General features: G+C 44.0%; 1 protein-coding gene across 1 annotated transcript in view; it reads right to left on the bottom strand.

Moving 5' to 3' along the window:
- Parp4 (poly (ADP-ribose) polymerase family, member 4) overlaps window positions 1-24,656 on the bottom strand; it is a 102,290-nt gene that overhangs the window by 76,066 nt on the left and 1,568 nt on the right. The window contains exons 2-7 of the mRNA NM_001427093.1: window positions 15,594-15,726; window positions 13,273-13,507; window positions 12,138-12,201; window positions 11,478-11,553; window positions 10,287-10,397; window positions 6,969-7,118 (exon numbers count right to left, since the gene is read on the bottom strand). Coding sequence (NP_001414022.1) covers window positions 6,969-7,118; window positions 10,287-10,397; window positions 11,478-11,553; window positions 12,138-12,201; window positions 13,273-13,507; window positions 15,594-15,725 — 768 coding nt within the window. The 5' untranslated portion in view covers window position 15,726. The remainder of the gene's footprint in view (window positions 1-6,968; window positions 7,119-10,286; window positions 10,398-11,477; window positions 11,554-12,137; window positions 12,202-13,272; window positions 13,508-15,593; window positions 15,727-24,656) is intronic.

The raw sequence follows: 24,656 nt of genomic DNA, 5'->3' as shown, positions 1-24,656 counted from the left end.
TCTCAGTTCAGTGGTTTGCTGCTGGCATTCGCCTCTGTATTTGCTGTATTCTGGCTGTGTCTCTTAGGAGCGATCTACATCCGGCTCCTGTCGGTCTGCACTTCTTTGCTTCATCCATCTTGTCTAATTGGGTGGCTATATATGTATGGGCCACATGTGGGGCAGACTCTGAATGGGTGTTCCTTCAGTCTCTGTTTTAATCTTTGCCTCTCTCTTCCCTGCCAAGGGTATTCTTGTTCCCCTTTTAAAGAAGGAGTGAAGCATTCACATTTTGATCATCCGTCTTGAGTTTCATTTGCTCTAGGCATCTAGGGTAATTCAAGCATTTGGGCTAATAGCCACTTATCAATGAGTGCATACCATGTATGTCTTTCTGTGATTGGGTTAGCTCACTCAGGATGATGTTTTCCAGTTCCAACCATTTGCCTACGAATTTCATAAAGTCGTTGTTTTTGATAGCTGAGTAATATTCCATTGTGTAGATGTACCACATTTTCTGTATCCATTTCTCTGTTGAAGGGCATCTGGGTTCTTTCCAGCTTCTGGCTATTATAAATAAGGCTGCAATGAACATAGTGGAGCACGTGTCTTTTTTATATGTTGGGGCATCTTTTGGGTATATGCCCAAGAGAGGTATAGCTGGATCCTCAGGCAGTTCAATGTCCAATTTTCTGAGGATTCTCCAGACTGATTTCCAGAATGGTTGTACCAGTTTGCAATCCCACCAACAATGGAGGAGTGTTCCTCTTCCTCCACATCCTCGCCAGCATCTGTTGTCCCCTGAGTTTTTGATCTTAGCCATTCTCACTGGTGTGAGGTGAAATCTCAGGGTTGTTTTGATTTGCATTTCCCTTATGACTAAAGATGTTGAACATTTCTTTAGGTGTTTCTCAGCCATTCGGCATTCCTCAGCTGTGAATTCTTTGTTTAGCTCTGAACCCCATTTTTTAATAGGGTTATTTGTTTCCCTGCGGTCTAACTTCTTGAGTTCTTTGTATATTTTGGATATAAGGCCTCTATCTGTTGTAGGATTGGTAAAGATCTTTTCCCAATCTGTTGGTTGCCGTTTTGTCCTAACTACCGTGTCCTTTGCCTTACAGAAGCTTTGTAGTTTTATGAGATCCCATTTGTCGATTCTTGATCTTAGAGCGTAAGCCATTGGTGTTTTGTTTAGGAAATTTTTTCCAGTGCCCATGTGTTCCAGATGCTTTCCTAGTTTTTCTTCTATTAGTTTGAGTGTGTCTGGTTTGATGTGGAGGTCCTTGATCCACTTGGACTTAAGCTTTGTACAGGGTGATAAAGCATGGATCGATCTGCATTCTTCTACATGTTGACCTCCAGTTGAACCAGCACCATTTGCTGAAAATGCTATCTTTTTTCCATTGGATGGTTTTGGCTCCTTTGTCAAAAATCAAGTGACCATAGGTGTGTGGGTTCATTTCTGGGTCTTCAATTCTATTCCATTGGTCTATCTGTCTGTTTCTGTACCAATACCATGCAGTTTTTATCACTATTGCTCTGTAATACTGCTTGAGTTCAGGGATAGTGATTCCCCCTGAAGTCCTTTTATTGTTGAGGATAGCTTTAGCTATCCTGGGTTTTTTGTTATTCCAGATGAATTTGCAAATTGTTCTGTCTAACTCTTTGAAGAATTGGATTGGTATTTTGATGGGGATTGCATTGAATCTGTAGATTGCTTTTGGTAAAATGGCCATTTTTACTATATTAATCCTGCCAATCCATGAGCATGGGAGATCTTTCCATCTTCTGAGGTCTTCTTCAATTTCCTTCTTCAGTGTCTTGTAGTTCTTATTGTACAGATCTTTTACTTGCTTGGTTAAAGTCACACCGAGGTACTTTATATTATTTGGGTCTATTATGAAGGGTGTCGTTTCCCTAATTTCTTTCTCGGCTAGTTTCTCTTTTGTGTAGAGGAAGGCAACTGATTTATTTGAGTTAATTTTATACCCAGCCACTTTGCTGAAGTTGTTTATCAGCTTTAGTAGTTCTCTGGTGGAACTTTTGGGATCACTTAAATACACTATCATATCATCTGCAAACAGTGATATTTTGACTTCTTCTTTTCCGATCTGTATCACCTTGACCTCCTTTTGTTGTCTGATTGCTCTGGCTAGAACTTCAAGAACTATATTGAATAAGTAGGGAGAGAGTGGGCAGCCTTGTCTAGTCCCTGATTTTGGTGGGATTGCTTTGAGTTTCTCTCCATTTAGTTTAATGTTAGCAACTGGTTTGCTGTATATGGCTTTTACTATGTTCAGGTATGGGCCTTGAATTCCTATTCTCTCCAGGACTTTTATCATGAAGGGGTGTTGAATTTTGTCAAATGCTTTCTCAGCGTCTAATGAAATGATCATGTGGTTTTGTTCTTTCAGTTTGTTTATATAATGGATCACGTTGATGGTTTTCCGTATATTAAACCATCCCTGCATGCCTGGGATGAAGCCTACTTGGTCATGGTGGATGATTGTTTTGATGTGCTCTTGGATTCGGTTTGCCAGAATTTTGTTGAGTATTTTTGCATCGATATTCATAAGGGAAATTGGTCTGAAGTTCTCTTTCTTTGTTGTGTCTTTGTGTGGTTTAGGTATAAGAGTAATTGTGGCTTCGTAGAAGGTATTCGGTAGTGATCCATCTGTTTCAATTTTGTGGAATAGTTTGGATAATATTGGTATGAGGTCTTCTATGAAGGTTTGGTAGAATTCTGCACTAAACCCGTCTGGACCTGGGCTCTTTTTGGTTGGGAGACCTTTAATGACTGCTTCTATTTCCTTAGGAGTTATGGGGTTGTTTAACTGGTTTATCTGTTCCTGATTTAACTTCGGTACCTGGTATCTGTCTAGGAAATTATCCATTTCCTGAAGATTTTCAAGTTTTGTTGAATATAGGTTTTTATAGTAAGATCTGATGATTTTTTGAATTTCCTCTGAATCTGTTGTTATGTCTCCCTTTTCATTTCTGATTTTGTTAATTTGGACGCACTCTCTGTGTCCTCTCGTTAGACTGGCTAAGGGTTTATCTATCTTGTTGATTTTCTCAAAGAACCAACTTTTGGTTCTGTTGATTCTTTCTATGGTCCTTTTTGTTTCTAATTGGTTGATTTCAGCTCTGAGTTTGATTATTTCCTGCCTTCTACTCCTCCTGGGTGTATTTGCTTCTTTTTGTTCTAGGGCTTTTAGGTGTGCTGTGAAGCTGCTGACATATGCTCTTTCCTGTTTCTTTCTGCAGGCACTCAGCGCTATGAGTTTTCCTCTTAGCACAGCTTTCATTGTGTCCCATAGGTTTGGGTATGTTGTACCTTCATTTTCATTAAATTCTAAAAAGTTTTTAATTTCTTTCTTTATTTCTTCCTTGACCAGGTTATCATTGAGTAGAGCATTGTTCAATTTCCAAGTATATGTGGGCATTCTTCCTTGATTGTTATTGAAGACCAGTTTTAGGCCGTGGTGGTCTGATAGCACGCATGGGATTATTTCTATCTTTCTGTACCTGTTGAGGCCCGTTTTTTGACCAATTATATGGTCAATTTTGGAGAAAGTACCATGAGGAGCTGAGAAGAAGGTATATCCTTTTGCTTTAGGATAGAATGTTCTATAAATATCCGTTAAGTCCATTTGGCTCATGACTTCTCTTAGTCTGTCTACATCTCTGTTCAATTTCTGTTTCCATGATCTGTCCATTGATGAGAGTGGGGTGTTGAAATCTCCTACTATCATTGTGTGAGGTGCAATGTGTGTTTTGAGCTTTAGTAAGGTTTCTTTTATGTATGTAGGTGCCCTTGTATTTGGGGCATAGATATTTAGGATTGAGAGTTCATCTTGGTGGATTTTTCCTTTGATGAATATGAAGTGTCCTTCCTTATCTTTTTTGATGACTTTTAATTGAAAATTGATTTTATTTGATATTAGAATGGCTACTCCAGCTTGCTTCTTCTGACCATTTGCTTGGAAAATTGTTTTCCAGCCTTTCACTCTGAGGTAATGTCTGTCTTTGTCTCTGAGGTGTGTTTCCTGTAGGCAGCAGAATGCAGGGTCCTCGTTGTGTATCCAGTTTGTTAATCTATGTCTTTTTATTGGGGAGTTGAGGCCATTGATGTTGAGAGATATTAAGGAATAGTGATTATTGCTTCCCGTTATATTCATATTTGGATGTGAGGTTATGTTTGTGTGCTTTCATTCTCTTTGTTTTGTTGCCAAGACGATTAGTTTCTTGCTTCTTCTAGGTTATAGCTTGCCTCCTTATATTGGGCTTTACCATTTATTATCCTTTGTAGTGCTGGATTTGTAGAAAGATATTGTGTAAATTTGGTTTTGTCATGGAATATCTTGGTTTCTCCATCTATGTTAATTGAGAGTTTTGCAGGATACAGTAACCTGGGCTGGCATTTGTGTTCTCTTAGGGTCTGTATGACATCAGTCCAGGATCTTCTGGCCTTCATAGTTTCTGGCGAGAAGTCTGGTGTGATTCTGATAGGTCTGCCTTTATATGTTACTTGACCTTTTTCCCTTACTGCTTTTAATATTCTTTCTTTATTTTGTGTGTTTGGTGTTTTGACTATTATGTGACGGGAGGTGTTTCTTTTCTGGTCCAATCTATTTGGAGTTCTGTAGGCTTCTTGTATGCCTATGGGTATCTCTTTTTTTAGATTAGGGAAGTTTTCTTCTATGATTTTGTTGAAGATATTTACTGGTCCTTTGAGCTGGGAGTCTTCACTCTCTTCTATACCTATTATCCTTAGGTTTGATCTTCTCATTGAGTCCTGGATTTCCTGTATGTTTTGGACCAGTAGCTTTTTCCGCTTTACATTATCTTTGACAGTTGAGTCAATGATTTCTATGGAATCTTCTGCTCCTGAGATTCTCTCTTCCATCTCTTGTATTCTGTTGTTGAAGCTTGTATCTACAGCTCCTTGTCTCTTCTTTTGGTTTTCTATATCCAGGGTTGTTTCCATGTCTTCTTTCTTGATTGCTTCTATTTCCATTTTTAATTCCTTCAACTGTTTGATTGTGTTTTCCTGGAATTCTTTCAGGGATTTTTGCGATTCCTCTTTGTAGGCTTCTACTTGTTTATTAATGTTTTCCTGTGTTTCCCTAAGGGAGTTCTTCACATCTTTCTTGAAGTCCTCCAGCATCATGATCAAATATGATTTTGAAACTAGATCTTGCTTTTCTGGTGTGTTTGGATATTCCATGTTTGTTTTGGTGGGAGAATTGGGCTCCGATGATGCCAAGTAGTCTTGGTTTCTGTTGCTTGGGTTCCTGCGCTTGCCTCTCGCCATCAGATTATCTCTAGTGTTACTTTGTTCTGCTATTTCTGACAGTGGCTAGACTGTCCTATAAGCCTGTGTGTCAGGAGTGCTGTAGACCTGTTTTCCTGTTTTCTTTCAGCCAGTTATGGGAACAGAGTGTTCTGCTTTCGGGCGTGTAGTTTTTCCTCTCTACAGGTCTTCAGCTGTTCCTGTGGGCCTGTGTCTTGAGTTCACCAGGCAGCTTTCTTGCAGCAGAAAAGTTGGTCTTACCTGTGGTCCCGAGGCTCAAGTTCGCTCGTGGGGTGCTGCCCACGGGCTCTCTGCGGCGGCAGCAACCAGGAATACCTGTGCCGCCTCTTCCGGGAGCTTCAGTGCACCAGGGTTCCAGATGGCCTTTGGTGTTTTCCTCTGGCGTCCGAGATGTGTGTGCAGGGAGCAGTCTCTTCTGGTTTCCCAGGCTTGTCTGCCTCTCTGAAGGTTTAGCTCTCCCTCCCACGGGATTTGGGTGCAGAGAACTGCTTATCCGGTTTGTTTCCTTCAGGGTCCGGCGGTGTCTCTGGCAGGGGTCCTGCCGCTCCTGGGCCCTCCCCCACGGGAGCCCAGAGGCCTTATACAGTTTCCTCTTGGGCCAGGGATGTGGGCAGGGGTGAGCAGTGTTGGTGGTCTCTTCCGCTCTGCAGCCTCAGGAGTGCGCACCTGACCAGGCGGTTGGGTATTTATTATTTTTTAATAGACAGTATTTCTTTCTTTGATATAGGGCTTCATGAAACCAAGGCTGTCTTCTTTTTTTTTTTTTTTAAGATTTATTCATTTATTATATATAAGTACACTGTAGCTGTCTTCAGACACACCAGAAGAGGGCATCAGATCCCATTACAGATGGTTGTGAGCCACCATGTGGTTGCTGGATTTGAACTCAGGACCTCTGGAAGAGCAGTCAGTGCGCTCAACCACTGAGCCATCTCTCCAACCCCCACGGCTGACTTCAAAGATACTATTTAGGTTTGAATAAACTTGAACCCCAGATCCTCTCAACTCATCCTTCAAGATGCTTGGATTATAAGTGTAAGCCTCCATGGTTGACCAAAAATATTAATATTTCTATTAAAAATATTGAAAGAAGACTAGAGAGATGGCTCAGTGGTTAAGAGCAAGTACTGCCTTCAAGGGGACCTAGGCTTGACTGCCAGCACCTACATATCGGCTCATAACCATTTGTAACTCCAGTTCCAGAGAATGCGATGCCCTCTTTTGGCTCCTGTCAGTACAGGTAACACACAGACAGGAGGCAAAACATCCATACACATAAAATAACTAAAAAATATATTCAAATTGCTGGGCACGGAAGCACAAGCCTTTAACCACAGCACCCAGGAAACAGAGGCAGGTGAATCTCTGTGAATTTAAGGCTAACCTGGTCTACATAATGAGTTCTAAGCTTCTAAGCCAGCCAGAGTTGCATGACTTTGCTTTAATAAAAAAAAAAAAAAAAGGAAAGAAAAAAAATCAGCCATCTGGGTATGATGGTGCCCATCTAGAATCTCAGCAGTTAGGAGGCTGGAGCAGGATGTTTGTCTGAGTTTGATGCCATCCTGGACTAGAGTGAGAGACTATCTAAAATACCAAACCAAACCAAACAACCATCCCACAGCACGCCTCCCAGTTCAGTCGGCCCGACACAATCGAATCAAAGCCAGCTTACTGCCTGCAGCTTCTCGGATGCTAACTGCGTTGCTTCGGCCGTGAAGTGCTCTTGGAGCAGGAATCCTTGTCTCTTCAGGTCTTCCACATAACTCTCATAATACTCGATTGCACCTTTGGAGGTTTGCTTTCCAGTGCTCGCTCTTCTCGTCTGGGGATTGCAGCACACGGAAGAGACACAGAAACTCAGTACACACTCATCTTCAGTGACTACATCCTGTCATGGCGTTCAGGGATTACTATGATGGTGAATGAAAATGTCTCCCACAGGCCCTGATGGCAGAGCGTGGCCCCTAGTTGGTTTTTTTGTTTGTTTGTTTGTTTGTTTGTTTGTTTTGAGGTGGCTTAGAGGTGTGGCTTTGCCGGGGGCGGGGAGGACGTGCATCATGAGGGCGGGGCAGCTTTGTTTCCAGCTTCAAGCGTCCTATTTACTCATTTCCAGTACTTTGCTTTGGTCAGGGTGTTTTTATCACAGTGTAGAAAAGGAACACTACCCTTGATCTCAGCCAAAAGGCCAAAAAGCGATGCAAAGGAACACTTAAACATTCAGTTCTTTACAAAGATAGCCTTTAAAGGTGGAGTTAAGGGAGGAAAAAGCAGAAGAGAGAAAGGACTCCTAATGGGGAAGGGAAGCGTTCATCCCAGCACTTGGTCAGAGCCTATGGAGTCTTTGTTTCCACACTGGTTTAATGAACTTTGAAGACTGGCATCCTACTCCTTTTCAGAAATGTGGAAGGCCAACCAAGGTTTGGAAAGGAGAAAAAAAAATACCTTATAAAGGATGGTACTGCTGGGGGCAGGCATCAGTCAAAACAAAATGAGCTGCCGGCCTGGGAGAGGGCAGAAAAGCTCTGTGGTCAGACAAATGATGTGAAAGGCACGGGCTCCTCCTGCAGTGGAGGCTTCCAGCTCTTCTTGGAAACCCATCCCATGACAGGGAGCAACTCGACTTATGCTGATCCCAGACAACAGAGGGAGATCGTCCCCACTTGGGTGTCCTGATGTCCCCTAGATGATGGCTAGGCCTGACTCTGAAGTGTCCAGCTACAGGAAGATGTCACCCTCCTAGACTGTTCACTGCAGGGTATCTCTGAAACCTATAGAAATAAAGTATATGCTCAAGCCACTCCATTTAAAAGGTAGATGCTAGAGTTTAGATTTTAATCGTCCCAGGGCCAAAGAGAACCACAGAGGCCTCAAACCCGCTACACAAGGCTTCTATCGCTGAGAAGAAAGCTTTTCTTTTTCCTTTTTCTTTCTTTTTTTTCAATTGTTAAAAATGGATGCTGAGAGCCGAACTCAGATCCTCTGGATAAGAGGTGAGCACTGGGCTCTGGGCCGCCTCTCTGGCCCCCGTCTTTTGTTTTTACAAGTTTATTATTTCAGATGTTTTGCTCAGAGATGGAGAGTGTCCTAATGATGGAACACTTTGGAGATTTCTGCTCTGAGGGCCTCATGACGTGGGGCAAGCAGGAGGAAACTCTTCACAGAACAGCCATCATGGCTGCTAGGTGAGGCGTACCCCTGGCAGGTGGACAGCGAAGAGTGCTCAGGCCTGAGCTTGCTATGGATGGGAGACCACCGAGGAGCACCGTAGGGACTATGCACTGTTACTCTTCTATAAACACAGAACACAGTCTACTATGGTGTTTGATTTGATTTTGAATTACTTTTTATCCAAATAATGAAGTAGTCACATATTTGGGGGCACAAGGTTAAATGGCTCCTACATGGACACATCTGCCCCTGGACTAAGGATCTAGCTCTGTTCCCATGGGAACCCGATACAGCTATAAGGCTGGCACAGTAGTGTAGACTTCAACCCCAACATGAGAGGCTGAAGCGAGAGTGAGATCGGTTTCAGAGTGCAGGCCTTCCGCCTCCCCAAACACAGTGAGCTATGACTGTAGTGACATTTCTGCTAAACTGCAAAGAGACGAGGACTTTAGCCACACACGGTGAAACTGGAGCTTTGGCCTCTCTGGAGAGCAGTGTAGAACTGGGTACATCTCCATGGTCATCTAGAACCATGTCTTAGTTCGATGTGAGTTTCCTGTCCATCGGAGTGAGACCTGGGCTAGGGACGAGATGAGAAGCTTCCAGAGCCTGTGCGGATCTAGGTGGGGACCTCCCTCCCTGGAGAATGGACTCGGGCCTGGCAGCCGCTGTGTTTCTGGCCACAGTAGATCTAGACGGCTGACTCTCTGTGAGAAGACACCCTGGTGGGTGCTGCCTGCTGTGTACTTTAGCGTTTAGGGAGCTGCTCTGGATTCGTTTTCAATTCAGAGTTGCTTTAGATCACAACTGGCTCTGTACTTGATGCAGGACAAAGGCCATGGCTTCTTTTGCAAAGCCACCCTTGTGATGTCCAGCATGCTATGACCATGAGCCCCTGAGTGCTTCCCATGCACAGCAGTGTCAGGACTGTCACAGGGGATCCCAGGGAAGAATCAGGTGTGAGGCGGGTGTGTGGCTCATGGCAGTAATCGTAGCACTAGGGAGGCCAATGGAGGAGGACTGCCATGTTTGAGGCAGCCTGGAATACAGAGTGAGACCCTTGTCTCATTTAAAAAAGGGGGGGCGATAAAGGATGGAAAGATGGAGGAGTGGGAAGAGATGGGGGAGAAAGAGGAAAAGATAGAGGAAGAAGAAGAGGAAAAGATGGTGAAGGGGAAGAGATGGAGGAGGAAGAGGAAAAGATGGAGGAAGGAGAAGAAAAGATGAAGGAGGAGGAAAAGATGGAAGAGAAGGAGGAAAAGATGAGGAGGAGGAGGAAAAGATGGAGGAGGAAGAGGAAAAGATGGAAGAGAAGGAGGAAAAGATGAGGAGGAGGAAAAGATGGAGGAGGAAGAGGAAAAGATGGAGGAGGAAGAGGAAAAGATGGAAGAGAAGGAGGAAAAGATGGAGGAGGAAGAGGAAAAGATGGAAGAGAAGGAGGAAAAGAGGAGGAGGAGGAGGAAAAGATGGAGGAGGAAGAGGAAAAGATGGAAGAGAAGGAGGAAAAGAGGAGGAGGAGGAAAAGATGGAGGAGGAAGAGGAAAAGATGGAAGAGAAGGAGGAAAAGATGGAGGAGGAAGAGGAAAAGATGGAGGAGGAAGAGGAAAAGATGGAGGAGGAAGAGGAAAAGATGGAGGAAGAGGAAAAGATGGAAGAGAAGGAGGAAAAGAGGAGGAGGAGGAGGAAAAGATGGAGGGGAGAAAAATAGAGGAGGATGAAGGGGAGGAGGAAGAGGAGGAAAAAGGAGAAAAGATGGGAAGAGGAAAAGACCGAGGAGGAAGAGTCGGAGGAAGGAGAGATTGAAGAGGGGGCTCTTCGCTACCTTTTGTTCAGCCAGGAGGAAGTGTGCTGCTATCACAAAGGGGGAGCTCCCCGGGTCTCGGGAGCTCTGCAGCTCCACCACCACCGTCTCTGGGCCTCCGTCTGCTCCCATCTGCAATACAGGGTACGTTTTAGGAGCAGAGCTGTGGGGCTAGCCACACTCCACGTCTGAAAAGCCCGCTAATGTGCTCCTCTGGAGAAGAATCTTAGACAACACAGAAGTGCCAAGAGAGTCAGAATCACAGAGATATAATCGCTATCAATATTTTTGTATTTCATTTTCTCTGTGTTTATAGTATGTTTGTTGCTTTTCACGTTTTTCTTACTATAGAGGAAAGTACCCTTTAACATTTATATTTTATTTAAGCATCTAGAAATATAAGTGGGACACCACTTCAAGGGCAAATGTTGATTTTACACTTGATCTTAGCCAAAAGGCCGAGAAGCGATCAAATGTTGATTTTAATTTGTGTAACTGTGCAGTAAAATTTTCAGCTTTCCTTTAACATAAAAGGAATAATTCAACATGGCATAAATATCTGATGTCGATCTGTCCTGTCCAGATATGAGAAACTGTAAATGACGGGGGAGAGGTTCATCTCTAACGCCATATTGACGTTTTATATCGTTAATTGTGTGTTGTGAGTGGCTGGAGTGTAGCTTGCTGAGCAGGCCTGAAGCCCTGATCCCAAGTGTCGCATAAACTGGGTGCACACACTGCAAACCCAGCATCTGGGGGGCAGAGGCAGGAGGATCAGGAGGTTCAAAGTCATTTTCCACTGGTAGTAAGTCTGAGGTTAGCCTGGGATACGAGATCCTGTCTCAAAAACAAACATTATGTATTGTGAGCATGAATTACTTTCATGAAGAACACTAAAAGTTTGTTTTCTTTCTGTTAAAATTCACTTAACTTTTGGTTTTACTTGAGAAGGGGTTTCGTTGTGTAGCTAGGTCTGTCCCTGAACTCGGAACCCTCCGCCTTGACCTCTTAATGCTGGGACTGTGGGCATGAGCCACCACCCCAGGCAAAAGTTTAAACAAACATTTTCTGAATAGTAAACCAACTCGTGCTACAGGATATACAATATTCAGAATATGGACAATTTTTCAAAATAATGAGAAAATCACCAAAGAGGAAATGTTTTCAGAAATCGTTCAGTTTCTTTTCCCAAGGTGCAAATCAGACTCTTACTTTTTTCAAGACGTTATATTTCACAACTTCAAAGTCCTGAAGAAAGGGAGGAATTTCAACATTCTCCGCAGAGACCCTGAAATTTGTATAATTCAACATTTATGATTGAAATGGAACTTTAGACCACACAGAACCTTCCAGGAGAGCCCCTAATTCCTTATGTATGTAATAAGTCCCCAGAAGGTACAGCAAATCCTTAGGTTTCTAAAACAACTGTGAGAACCAGTTGGAGCCGTCTTCTGCATAACTAATTTATTACTGTTTTCTGATTTTACATATTTGTGGCTGGAGCGTGAGCATTTAACTTGTGCACACAGTAAGGAATGATCAGGGAAATCTCCACCCTCCTCTTCGTCATTCCTTAGCACTAACACCCAGAACCTTGGGTGCACAGGGAGGGGAGGGCAGGCTGCTGGCTTCTCTGGTCACTGTGCCTGGTAGGGGCTCTGGCTCCTAGCAATGGCATCAGTATTCTGGGCTATGTCGAGTCCTTTTACAATATGAAGAAGCCCACCGTGTCACCTGTCCTTCGCTTGTTTGGTTTGGTTTTAGTGGCAGCTCGGCCCTGCCTCAGCCTCCCACGTGCTGGCTTACATCCCACCCTCGGCATCATTTGCAATTGTAATACTACGGTTGACACTAACAGGGTACTTCACTTACTCAACGACTTCGATGTTTTCTTTCTCCGGGGTGTTGTCCAAAGGCGGATCTTCTATTTGCACTTCTAGAATTAAAAAGAGAACTTGCTGACAATTCAAAGCTTTACAATTAATTACTGTTAAACTAACTGCTATTTTTTTTTATTTTTCTATTTTTATTTTTTATTTTATTTTATTTTATTTTTTATTTTTTTTGATTTTTCAAGACAGGCTTTCTCTGTATATCTCTGGCTGCCCTAGAACCCTAGAACTCACTGTGTAGACCAGGCTGGCCTGGAACCCACCACCTGCCTCCCAGGCACCGGGATTAAAGGTGTGCCCACCGCAGTCGGGCTTGTTATGATTCTTACATACAGAGATTGGCTGTATATTCCCCTCCCCTTCAGTGTTCTGGGGACTCAGACTTGGGGCCTTACGTGTCCTGGCTGAGCAGTCTGCTGCTGAGCTGCGCTGCCAGCCTCAGCGGTGTTTTTGTTTTACTGGTTTATTTGGTTTAGGGAGTTTCAGCAGTTGCCTAGGCTGGCCCTGGACTCCTAGGCTCCAGCGACCCCCTGCACCATCTTACCAGCCCAGTGCTAACTTTAAAAACATCAAGTATCACTCTATCCCCAGTTAAAAGTGTACGCAGAGGCTGGGGTGCCCGGCTGGTAAGGCGTTTACTTGGCAGGCATGAGGTCCTCGCAAAGCTGAGTTCGGCTGGGCGATCCTGTAATCCAAGCGCTGGGGAGGTGGAGTTCCTTTGGCAGCCATCGTAGGCTAATTAGTGAGCTCCATACCACTGAGGCCCTGTTGGAAAGGAGGTGGACAGCATCCCATAGGATGATAATACCCCAGGTCGACTGACCTCTGACCTCCACAAGTGTACCATGGGACATGCATTCACACACATAAGCAAAAAAAATTAATTAAAATATAATATTTTTTAAAATTGTATATCAAATATTCTGAAACCACCAGGGTTGACTAGTCATTTTGAGTCTGACCAGAGTAGAAAAAAATCTCGATCTGTTGCTGAGTTGGCCTGTGGTCTCTCAGGATTTTGTTTCTTGTTTCTGAGGTCAAATGAAACATAACTAATTTGTAGTATTTCTGGACATTTTTCCCCCATAACACCTCTGACATGTCAAAGTGTCTACCATGTATAACATAGTGAGCGCTCGGCAGGACGAGTTCACTGGAACTGATCTTTTCAGCTGGAGGCGCTGCCCCAGCCGGCGACATGGGATCGTAATTCTTCACATCCAGGAGTCTGCGCTGTCTGACCGAGTCCTCGATGAAGGCTGGGTTTGCTATCTGGACATCGTTCTTCTGGATGGAGTTCAGATGACACCGGCTCAGGACGTCAGCACTGTCAACGATGACGTGTGTGCACTGCGGATAAATGGCAAGTCTGTCACACAGCGGTAAAAGTGAAACGTAAGAACAGCATTTGACTCTGTACCCAGAGAGGTAAGGAAGCTCACAGCGATTTCAGAGAAACATAATTTACAGTTTTAGAAAAACTGAAACAAACAAAAACAGGCTGTCCCATCCAAACCTCCAAGTTCTAGATCCAACCTAGGGCTGTGACCTGCTAGGGAAGCACTCTGCCACCAAGCTACATCCCCTGCCCTAAGCCACGGTGATCAGACTACGCATGTGGGAGGTAACATTACAGGTGGCTTCAGTCCTCCATGCTGTGAACAGTATCATGTACACATCTTTACGTTCTGGTCTATTATCTCTTTAGTCAAGAGAGGGAGGTACAAAATTACTTTGTAGTTCTATGTAGTTTTTGAAAAAGCTGGGGCTGCACACACGTGTGCATGTGTGTGATGTGTTTGCTCCTCTGTGTGAGTGTGGCACATAAGCCACACTGTGCGTGTGGAAGTCAGAGGATGGCAGTGGGTGTCAGTCTTCACCATCCACCTTGTTTGCGATAGGGTCTCTTCTTTGTCACTTGCCACAGATATTGCACGAGGTTACAGGGATTCTTCTGATTTTCCCCCGGTTCACTGTGGGGGCTGAAGGATTACAGACCGTGCTTCTTCATTTACATGAGTTCTGGGGGTCCAAACTCAGGTCTTCACAATGGTGTGGCCAGCACTTTACCCACTGAACCATCACCCCAGCCTCCAGATTTATACAGCATGCATGGTGTAAGCGTTTATAAAGCAGTGATAGGTATTTGCTAATCCTCCCTGCCTACTGCTCCCAGTGCCCTCCCCCAGAGGTGCTACTATGATCTGTTCCTCATAGAACTTTCTAGAGCTCTTCTTTATAGACAACAGGTATAACTTCACGCACACATGTGCATGCATACACATATACATATATACACATATACATATATACATATATACATACAAACATACATACATATGCTTACTTATTGTTGTTTTATTGCATTTTCACTATGTAGCCCAGCCTGGTCAGGAATTTAATCCTCCAGCCTCAGCCTTCCACGTGCTGGGATTATAGACACATGCCACCACATCTGGCTTTGTGTCTCCTTTGCATACTTCAAACATTTATATACATTGGGAAGAAGGAGGAGGAGGGAGAGGAAGAGTAAGAATCCAAAATGTTTCATATACAGTATGTAAGAGTTTCCTGAACACCAGAGACCATGGGCAACTCTCACCCAGGAGGCAGCTTACTTATTACTTTTAAGTGGATTACTTTTCCACCCATGAATGTGGTGAGGCTGGGAGTCTCCCTGTGATAGAGGTCTGTACTGCTCTGCCTGAACTGGAGGTGAATGGAATACCCTGCTGGAGCTGACCTTGCCTCTCAGAACAGATGAGGCTCACTGTGGCTACTGCCTGGGACGGAGTAGGCCAGGGTCAGACCTATCAACAGAAGGAAGAACTAAGGACAGGGTCAGATAGTCTGGGACATAATGCCTTTAGACTTCCATATTGCCTTTTTCTTTTTAAATAAAAGAGGACATTGCCTTAACATTTTTCAAGACTACATCCACTTGTGAAACTCTGTATCTAAACGTTGAGAGCTACAATTCTCTTGAGGCCCAGTAGCCTCCTTCAGCTTGTATTCCATAAGCTACCACAGAAAGATTCGTTCACACTGCACTTCCGCCCCCAGCCGTGTGCCCTTTGCAAACGTGCACAGTATGACTTTTCTCTTTTGAGAACTGGTGCTGCTCTGAAATTCTATTTACATCTATGGCTAAGCCCCAAAGATCAGGTTGACAAGGTAGAGACAGTGTTATAAACTGCTCAGAGTAGAACAGTCTGGGCTGGGCTGGGCTGGGCTGGGCTGAGCTGGGCTGGGCTGGGCTGGGTCCTCCGGCATCCTCTGCTTCTTCTGGTCTATCCCCAAGGGGGCCATGTCTCAGTGTCTCCAGCCTTCTCATGTTGTCACCTGCCCAGTCTCCTCTGCTTACTCTCTGGTCACGAGCAGTGTTCCCCGAACACATCCTATTAATCAGACAGTAACTGGTGAGATTTGGAAATACCTGAGGGTTTAATAAAAAGGAAAACTTTCCGCCATTTTCCTTAATATCAGTTTGCAGCTTTTTCTTCTGCTGACGAGGTAAGTACTTGACTTTTAAGCAGAATATACAATTTGCAAAGATGCCCAAAGTCATCCTGAAAGAAAAAAAGATAATTTTGAGTCCTAGACTTGTTGTAATTATGTGACGTTTAAGCTTCGTGTGTATATATTACACATGGAACACATTCCCTCTCACATCCCTGTATCCTTCTCATTCCTTATGTTGTCTCTCTTTGTCCTGATAGACAGTTTTACTTCTATATACATATATGTTACATACATACACATACATGTGTGATTTTCTGTGTTTATATGAAATTTTGGAAAGACAAATGAGAGAATACATATTTGCCTTTCAGTGGTTGGTTTAATCAGGTTACATCCGCTTTGGGGCAAGCTAAGCGCATGCTGTGGTATCGGGCTGTACCTGTAGCTCAGGATAAGTATTTTAAGTACATGTTAAGTGGATTTATTTCCATACCTTTGCGTACGGTGCTGAGGGTGTAACCTGTAGGCTCAAACACTCTGCCGTTGTTACACTCCCAGCCCTCTTTGGAAGGATAGTCTGCTTGCTTTTGAGTTAGTTTTCCATTTAGGAAATATTTTTAAAAATTTTTATTTATGTGTCCGTGTATTCACGGGCTAGGGTACGCACATAGGAGTGCGGTGGCCCTTGGAGGTCAGAGATGTTACCTCCAAGTACAACTGGAGTTACAGGCATTCGTGAGCCCCTGTCACTGAAGCTGTGAAATGAAATTGTGTCCTCTATAAGAGAAGGGTACACTCCTAACTGTGAGGCCATTTCTCCAGACCCCTAAAATGTTTTTTTATGAGTATATCTTAATTATGCACTACAATGGCATTATGACATTTTCCCAAGCCAAACTCATGTGTGCACACGTGTACACACACACACACACACACACACACACACACACACACACACAATTTTTGAGACACTTATTTCTCATGTACTGCTGGCTGGCCTGGTATATACATTTTGTAATCCAGTCTTGAGCATGTGATGACCCTTTTGCCTCAGTCTCTGTGTCCTGGGATTACAGCTAGCTCAAGTCATATTTCTTAAGAGGTCACTTCTCAGTGAATATTGCTGACAGGGACATTAAAGTGGTGCCATATCCTGTTCCCTGTCCCCTTTCCTGCCTCCTGCCACAAATCAAGGACCCAGCTGCAGGTTCTTGCTGTGCACCTTCTCCCAGACAGACAGTATGAAAAGAAGGCATGAGGTCTCTGACTGTGCCAGGGCTCTCCTTGGAACCCCTAGCATGGTGTTACCCATTCATCTCTCTGCTCAGGGAGTTAATAACTCTTCTACCAAACTCCTCAGTCCCTAGTAATTTGTCAGGGTCCTCCTGAGACCCAACTCTATCCAAAAGCCAGCACTAACATGACTATCCCAGCTTGTGGCAATATTAATGTGTAGTTTTTCAATTTTTACTCACTTATTTATTTATTTTTAGTTTTTCTGGCTGATCTTATGACCTAAGAATTCTTTCTACAGGTTCATAATGCACACGTTAATGAAAACGTAACAGCTCTGTACTGCCTGACACACAGGCCAAACCCAGGAATCGAATCTTTAAATTAGCTTAATTCAGAAATTTGGTATTCTGTTTAGGAATTTGGGAATGGATTGGCATCTAAAGATCTGACTTCTATGTCATCTTGAGGTGGACTGTAATGAAGGCCGTTTGTCAAAGATCCGATCAGCTGTGTCTTTATCTGCCAGGCCCTATTAGTCAATGACTTTCAATTTCCACAGAGGAACGGGCCAGTCTGCTACCTGCTCAGAGGGTCGTGATGCTGGAGAAGTATGAACATGTGACCTTTCCTGCCACAGTCCCCTTCCAAACTAGCTTCAACTCCTTAGCTGGAACATGGAAAAGAGATGGGTTCTCTCAGCCAAAAGGAGCCCTGGGTAGGAGTGGCTGACAGCAGGCCTCTTGGGATAGACCTCAAAACTAATAAGACATGCTCATTTAGCTGAGATAATAGGATATGCAGTGAGCTCCTCCAAATCTGTGGGACAAGAGGAGAAAGCTTAGTTCTTGACCTTTAAAGATCAACTTGTCAAGGCAGGAACTGGTCTAAGAGCCAGGCTAGAAGATGTCAAACTCACTTTCTTTTTTTTTTTTTTTTTCTTTCTGTTAATGCTACAATAGCTTTGATCAAGGCTCCTTGGAGAAAAGCAATTTCTCTGGCCTGGATGGAGACCTAAGATTCCAAGCTACTCAAAACATAAGAGTTAATCCAGTTGGGCCTGTCAATCTCCTGGCTGACATAACAGGGAAGTGCTGCTGTCAGAGAGTCTGAATCTAAGTGTCACAGTCTGAAGTCCTGGGAGGAAATTCTGCAGAACAGTAAGGGTGAGTGTTGACAAGCTGAAAATATCCCTGACCTGAGGACCCGAGGACCGTGTGTGACTCAGCCTCTGGGGCCACCTCTCCGCCCTTCACAGCTAGGGCTGAGAACAAAGTGATTAATAGTTTTGAAAGCACTAAAACAGGTCCTCCGCCTGAACAGATCTCAGTGCTGTGGTGGCTGCCCACATTCCGCCTGGGAGACATTTTCAAGTTAGCCAGTGAGTAGGATCTGGGCAACTTCAGGAGGGTGAGACAAACTGCCCTGCCCACAGACTGTGAAACTAAGCAAGAGCAGCAGAAGCCCCTGGCGTGCAGAGAGAAGCTACTGAAGTGACGATCAGGTGCTGGGGGTGCTGGACGCTTGTGCAGCACAGGGCCAGTGAAACAGGAACTGTCAGTCTCCAGTTCCCCACCCTCCCAGGTACTGGGAAGTCTCTGTTTAAAAAACAAAGGGGAAATTGGCGGTTGTCACAGCCCTTCCGCCTCCCCCACCACCAAGGTACCGGGACCTCCCAGTTCAAAGAAGGACCATGAGATGTCCATTCTCAGCTGAACCAGATGCACCCACCTGCATTCACAGTGGATCAGTCAGCGGGAAAATCAACACCCGATTGTGTTATTCTCTTTTTTGATTTAGAAACACCGCTTGCGGTTTGGCCCATTCCCCAGTACACTCTTTCCCAATCACGGAACTCCATGGCACAGAAGACCCTTCCCCACACCCCTCCCTCTCCCCTCCTGCCCCCACTTGCGCCTGCAGGTTTTTTCCTTTATAAACCCTGATTCCCTAAGCCTCGCTGCTGCCGTCCTACCCTGCAGCGTCAGGGCAGATCAAGCAAGTCTGAGCTGAGCTCACAAATAGACTTTCTTGTATTTGCATCGGATACAGTTTCTTGGTGGTCGTTTTGGGGGTCTCGCGAATCGGGCATGCCAGTCAACACCAACATAAACACGGGGAGAGTCCCTAAGTCCAACTGGCTTCCCTGATACACAACAGGCAGTGTCCAGTTTTCTCTCTCTCTCTCTCTTTTTTTTTTTCCCCGGAGCTGGGGACCGAACCCAGGGCCTTGCGCTTGCTAGGCAAGCACTCTACCACTGAGCTAAATCCCCAACCCCTAGTTTTCTCTTTTTAAAGATCGATTTATTTCCTGTGTGTGCCTGGGGTGTACATATGTGTCCTGTGTATGTGCCAGTGACCGTGGAGGCCAGAAATGGGTGTCAGATCCCCTACAGCTGGAGTTACAGGTGGCTGTGAGCCATCTGAAGTGGTGCTGGGGACCAAACTCAGTGCTTGACGAGGAAGGTAAATCCTCTATGGCTGAGCCACCTCTCCAGGTTTCTAAGACCAGAAAGAGGCTGCTTCCACACTCCGCCTTTCTTCCTTCTCCTTCTTTGCCTTACATTCCCACTAACTACACTTTTAGGAATATTTTCATTTTTTACCATATTACAAATTATCCCCAAATGGATATATTTTATGTTTCTATTTATCTCGTTTTATTCATAGTTGCTTTGTCACTATGAGCAAATCTTTTTGTTTTCCTTGTTTTTTTTTTTTTTTTTTTCATTTCTCCTTCTCTACCCCAGGCTGGCCTTGAACTCGTGAGATTGCTGAGCTTTCCAAACGCTGGGATTCCAGGTGTGAGCTACCACACTGGGCTTCTTTCCCCACAGGTTCCTCCTAGGCTGTCAGACTTTCTTAGATTGTTACTGTTTCCTTGCCAACTCAAGTCACTTGTAACAGAAAATCTTCCAGATCTAGAGAATGAAAACAGACCGCCAAATACAAGAGGCATTTAGAATTCCAGACTGACGGGGCTGCCAAAGGTACTTTCCAAAATGTCAAAAATACGAGGAAAGAAAATAAATGGAGTGTCGTGGGAAAGTACCAACTCGCCTACAGAGACACGCAGTGACATCACCTCTCTCATCCAGGAAAGGATGGATTGCACACTGTAACTGCTGAAAGTAAATAATCAATGACCTCGATCATCGTATCCAGCAAGTATCTGTTAAATTTGATTGTGAAGTAAGGGCACTTTAGGAAAAGCACAGTCCAGGGCAGTTCATGGCCAGCAAGCCAGCACTGCAGAAGATGCTTACACAATATTGTAATACTCTCTCTCCACAGAGGAGGGAAAGGATCCTCAACAGAAGAGCAGAGGAAATACTATATTTCTGGAAGGACAGATGGACAAAGCTACGACCAACACAGTAAACCAGCAACTTCCCAACAGCAATGGAAAAGAATCCATCCACCCAGAAAAACAACCAGCAAAGTGACATGAAGTAGTAAACATCTCTCGGTGATACCCTTAAATGTAAATGGCTCCATGCAGACTGCAAAGGCCACACCTATCCATGGCTATCAGTGCTTACAATAAAAAGACCAGAGTAAGGCTGAGTGTGGTGGTGCCTGTCTTTTAATCCCAGCACTCAGGAGGCAAAGGCCTGTGGTTTCTGTGAGTTTGAGGCCAGCCTGGTCTACGTAGTGAGATCCAGGCCAGCCAAGGTTACATAGTGAAACGCTATCTCAGAAATAAAATAAAATAAGTAGCTGGAGATATGGCTCAGTGGTTAGGAACACTTAATGCTCTTGGGAAGGTCTGAATTTGTTTCCTAGCACCACACGGTGGCTCACAACCGTCCGATGCTGTCTTCTGATGTGCAGATGCACATGCAGACAAAGTACCCATATATATATATATATATATATATATATATATATATATATATATGCTTTTTAAAAGATGTTTAACAAGATAAAAGGAAAAATGAATCAGTGTAATCTGAAATTTAAACACCTAACGATCCCCCTGCCCCCACTACCTAGAAAAGCAAGAGCAAGAAGGAGCTGAAAGCACAAACAGTAGGTGGTGGAGCGGAAGTAGAGAAGGGAGTAGGGGTAGAGGAGCGAGACTTGGGATTAGCCAATCAAAACGCTGCTTCTTGGAAAAGATAAGCAAGACTGACAAACTAAAGAGAGAAGGGCTGAGGTGTCACTGGGTTTGCAGAGTGCAGTGAAGTGGCGGACTTGACCCTCAGTGTCAGCTCAAACTGGTTCATGGTGGTGCATGTCTATGGTAGAGGTAGAGGGTCAGACTATCAGGGTTATCCTCAGCTATATAGTAAGATGAGTAAGTCTGAGTAAGTCTTTATGGTTACATAAGGCCGTAAAGGGAGAATGGAGATAGATAAATAGGTAGATAGATATAGATGGATAGATATAGATGGATAGAAATAGATGGATAGAAGGCACCAAGTTAAGAATTTGGAGATGAATATTCATAACAACCTGTAAATACACAGAGTAGAATCTTAACGTCAGTCTCCATGTTCTCTTCACAGCTTCCTCCTCCCATTCCAGTCTCCTCCTCTTCCCTCAAATTTTCTCCCCACCATCCTTCCTTCTCGTCCAATGTCAGGCCTCCTTCTATCCTGTACCTGCCTCACCTGCTTAATGACATCATCCCACACTTCCCGATAGATGGTAGAGCCCTAATATGGGCAAAATTTCACCCTGACTTTCCACTCTAGTTCATATAATGTTAGCACAAAGTATAGAATTTCCCCTTTGCTTCTTGGGTGAAAACGGGGGTAAAAGAGTGACCCATCTGTTTATTATTTTTTAAAAAAAATTTTTATTAGATATATTTCTTACTTACATTTCAAATGTTATTCCCCTTCCCGGTTTCCTGTCCATAATCTCCCATCCCCTCCCCCTCCCCCATACGGGTATCCCCCCCATCCACCCCCCTTCCTGCCCCCCCATGTTCCCCTGCACTGGGGGTCCAACCTTGGCAAGACCAAGGGCTTCCCCTTCCCCTGGTGCCCCAACAAGACTATTCTCTGCTACATATGCAGTTGGAGCCCTGGGTCAGTCCATGTGTAGTCTTTGGGTAGTGGTTCAGTCCCTGGAAGCTCTGGTTGGTTGGCATTGTTGTTCTTATGGGGTTGCAAGCCCCTTCAGCTCTTTCAATCCTTCCTCTAATTCCCCCCAGGGGGTCCTGTTCTCAGTTCAATGGTTTGCCACTAGCATTGACCTCTGTATTGGACATGCTCTGGCTGTGTCTCTCAGGAGAGATTTATTTCGGGTCCCTTTCAGCATGCATTTTTTAGCTTCATCAATCTTATCTGGTTTTGGTGGCTGTATATATATATGGGCCACATGTGGGTCAGGCTCTAAATGGCCATTCCTTGAGTTGCTGCTCTAAACTTTGCTTCCATATCCCCTCCTATGGATATTTTCCCCCCTTTTAAGAAGGAGTGGAATTGGGGAAAAAAAAAGAATTTGAAGATGAAAAGGGAATATTACAATATCTTGAAATAAAATGTAGAGTATCTTAAGCAATACTTTAACTTGAATTACCAAAAAAAATGTAGAAAATCTGGAAGAAATAAATACATTCCTAGATATTCTTGACCTGGGGATTTAGCTCAGTGGTAGAGCGCTTACCTAGGAAGCACAAGGCCCTGGGTTCGGTCCCCAGCTCCGAAAAAAAAAAGAACCAAAAAAAAAAAAAAGACTTTGCCTAGATATTCTTGACCTATCAGAATCAAATCAAGAAGACATAAACAACGTAAGCAGATGCAACAGGAGACTAGCTGAAACAGTAATGAAACATGCCCACAGAGTCTCACACAGTATGGGATGGGTTCACAGCCACATTGCCCCATGCTGTTAAGAAGAAGACAGCACTTCTCAGAATGCTCCACAAAGTAAAAAGGGAAGGGAAACTCCCACACTCATCCTATAAAGCCATTGCACATCAAACCAGAGAGGACACAAGAGCAACAAAAAGAAAACTACAGACCAAATCCTCTGACAATCACCATATTTCTTAAGAATATTGTAAATCAATTTCAAGAACACTGTGATAAAATTAGTTTCACCCCAGGCATATAAGATTGGCTCAACATGTCCAGACCTATGGATAGAGCACAATGGCTGAATAGATGTAATGACAAACATCACATGACTGCATCTGTAGACACATTAAAGGCCTTTGGCAAAGTCCAACATCCTTCGTGACAAAGCCTCTGTGGAACTAGAGACAGAAGAAACGCACCTCAATGTAGTAAGAGCTAAATATGACAAGCTTGTAGTCAACACTACACTCCATGGGGATTTCCTCTAAAGTTAGAAAGGAGTGGCTGTTCTCCACTCTTTTCAATATGGTACTAGAAGTCTTACTGGACTAGAAAGAGAGAGAAACAAGAGAAATACACATGGGAAAGGGAACAGCCAACTCATCCCTATTTCTGTATGACAGGATACAATCCCCAATAGATCCCAAAGACTCCACCAGAAACTAGGTGTTGTTGGTTTTTATTGAATTTGTTTGGTTTGCGTTACATTTTTGTAGCCTTGGCTAGCCTAGAACTTGCTATGTAAACCAGAGATTCATCTAACTCTCTCACCCAAGTCCTAGGATTAAAGGTGTGCACCAAGATACCTCACCAGCCTGGTTTAATGTTGAGATCCAGTCTGTTGTACCTGCTAGCCTAGATCTCACTGTGAAGCGCAGGTCTCAAACTCATGGTGATCCTTCTGCTGTAGCTTCCAGAGTGTTAGGGTTACTGGTGTGTGTCCCCATGACTGGCTTCTACCAGAAAATTCTTAGACTTGAAAAACACTTTCAGAAAAGTAGCAGGAAAAACCAACAAAGCGTAAGCATCTTCTCACTGAACCAATTACAAACTTGTCAAAAAGACCTGCATTTTAAAAAAGTCATTTCCAATAGTTTTTAAAAGTTAAATTAAAGCCTGGTGGTGATGGCGCATGCCTTTGGTCCCAGCACTCAGGAGGCAGAGGCAAGCTGATCTCTGAGTTCAACAACACCTTGGTCTACAGAGCAAGTTCTAGGGGAGCCAGTGCTACACAGAGAAACCTTGTCTTGAAAAACAAAACAAAACAAATCAAATTAGGATGACCCTAATTTAATGACCCTAATGAAGAAGGTAAAATACCTCTCTGATGAAGACTTTAAAGCACGAAAGAAGAAAGTACAAGGGAGGCCTTCCCTGTGAATGCGTTGGCAGAATAGTATAAAGGTTCCTGTATTATTGAAAATGATCTACAGGTTCAAAGCAATCCTCACCAAAATCCCAAAGATATTCTTCGTAGAAGAGGAAAAAAATCACACGTAAGCACACACGACTCACAGTAACCAGAGCGACCCTTAGCAGGAGGAACAAGGCTCATGTCTGATTCACATTACAGAGTCGCAGTAACAAAAACTCTGGTGCAGACATAGAAACAGACATACATGGGTGCAACAGAAGGCTCAAGAAACAAGCCCACCCAGCCGCAGAGATCGAATTCCTGACAAAAGCGTAAGAAACTACACAGTGGAGAAAAGGCTGCCTCTCTAGTAAACGGTAGTGGTAGCTTTCATCACCTACGTTTCTTCCTTTTAGGATGTCCCAGGGTTGCCCATCAAGAACTGTCTTCCTATTGGCTGCCCTGAGATAGGTCCCAGCATTGACCACACAGTTACTCTTCTCTCATTGGCTGTTCTCCACTCTTGTCTTCGGTTCTACATGAGGGCTAATTCTACTTAGGAGCTATGCTTTATTTACAAGCTAGAATCCGCACTCGCACATAAAGTGAAGCCCATGATTGTGGAAAAACCTTCTGA

Source organism: Rattus norvegicus, chromosome 15 (assembly GCF_036323735.1).
Source record: "Rattus norvegicus strain BN/NHsdMcwi chromosome 15, GRCr8, whole genome shotgun sequence".
Taxonomy (NCBI): Eukaryota; Metazoa; Chordata; class Mammalia; order Rodentia; family Muridae; genus Rattus; species Rattus norvegicus.
Note: the sequence above shows the minus strand (reverse complement) of the source record. Positions and strands in the feature narration are given on the sequence as shown.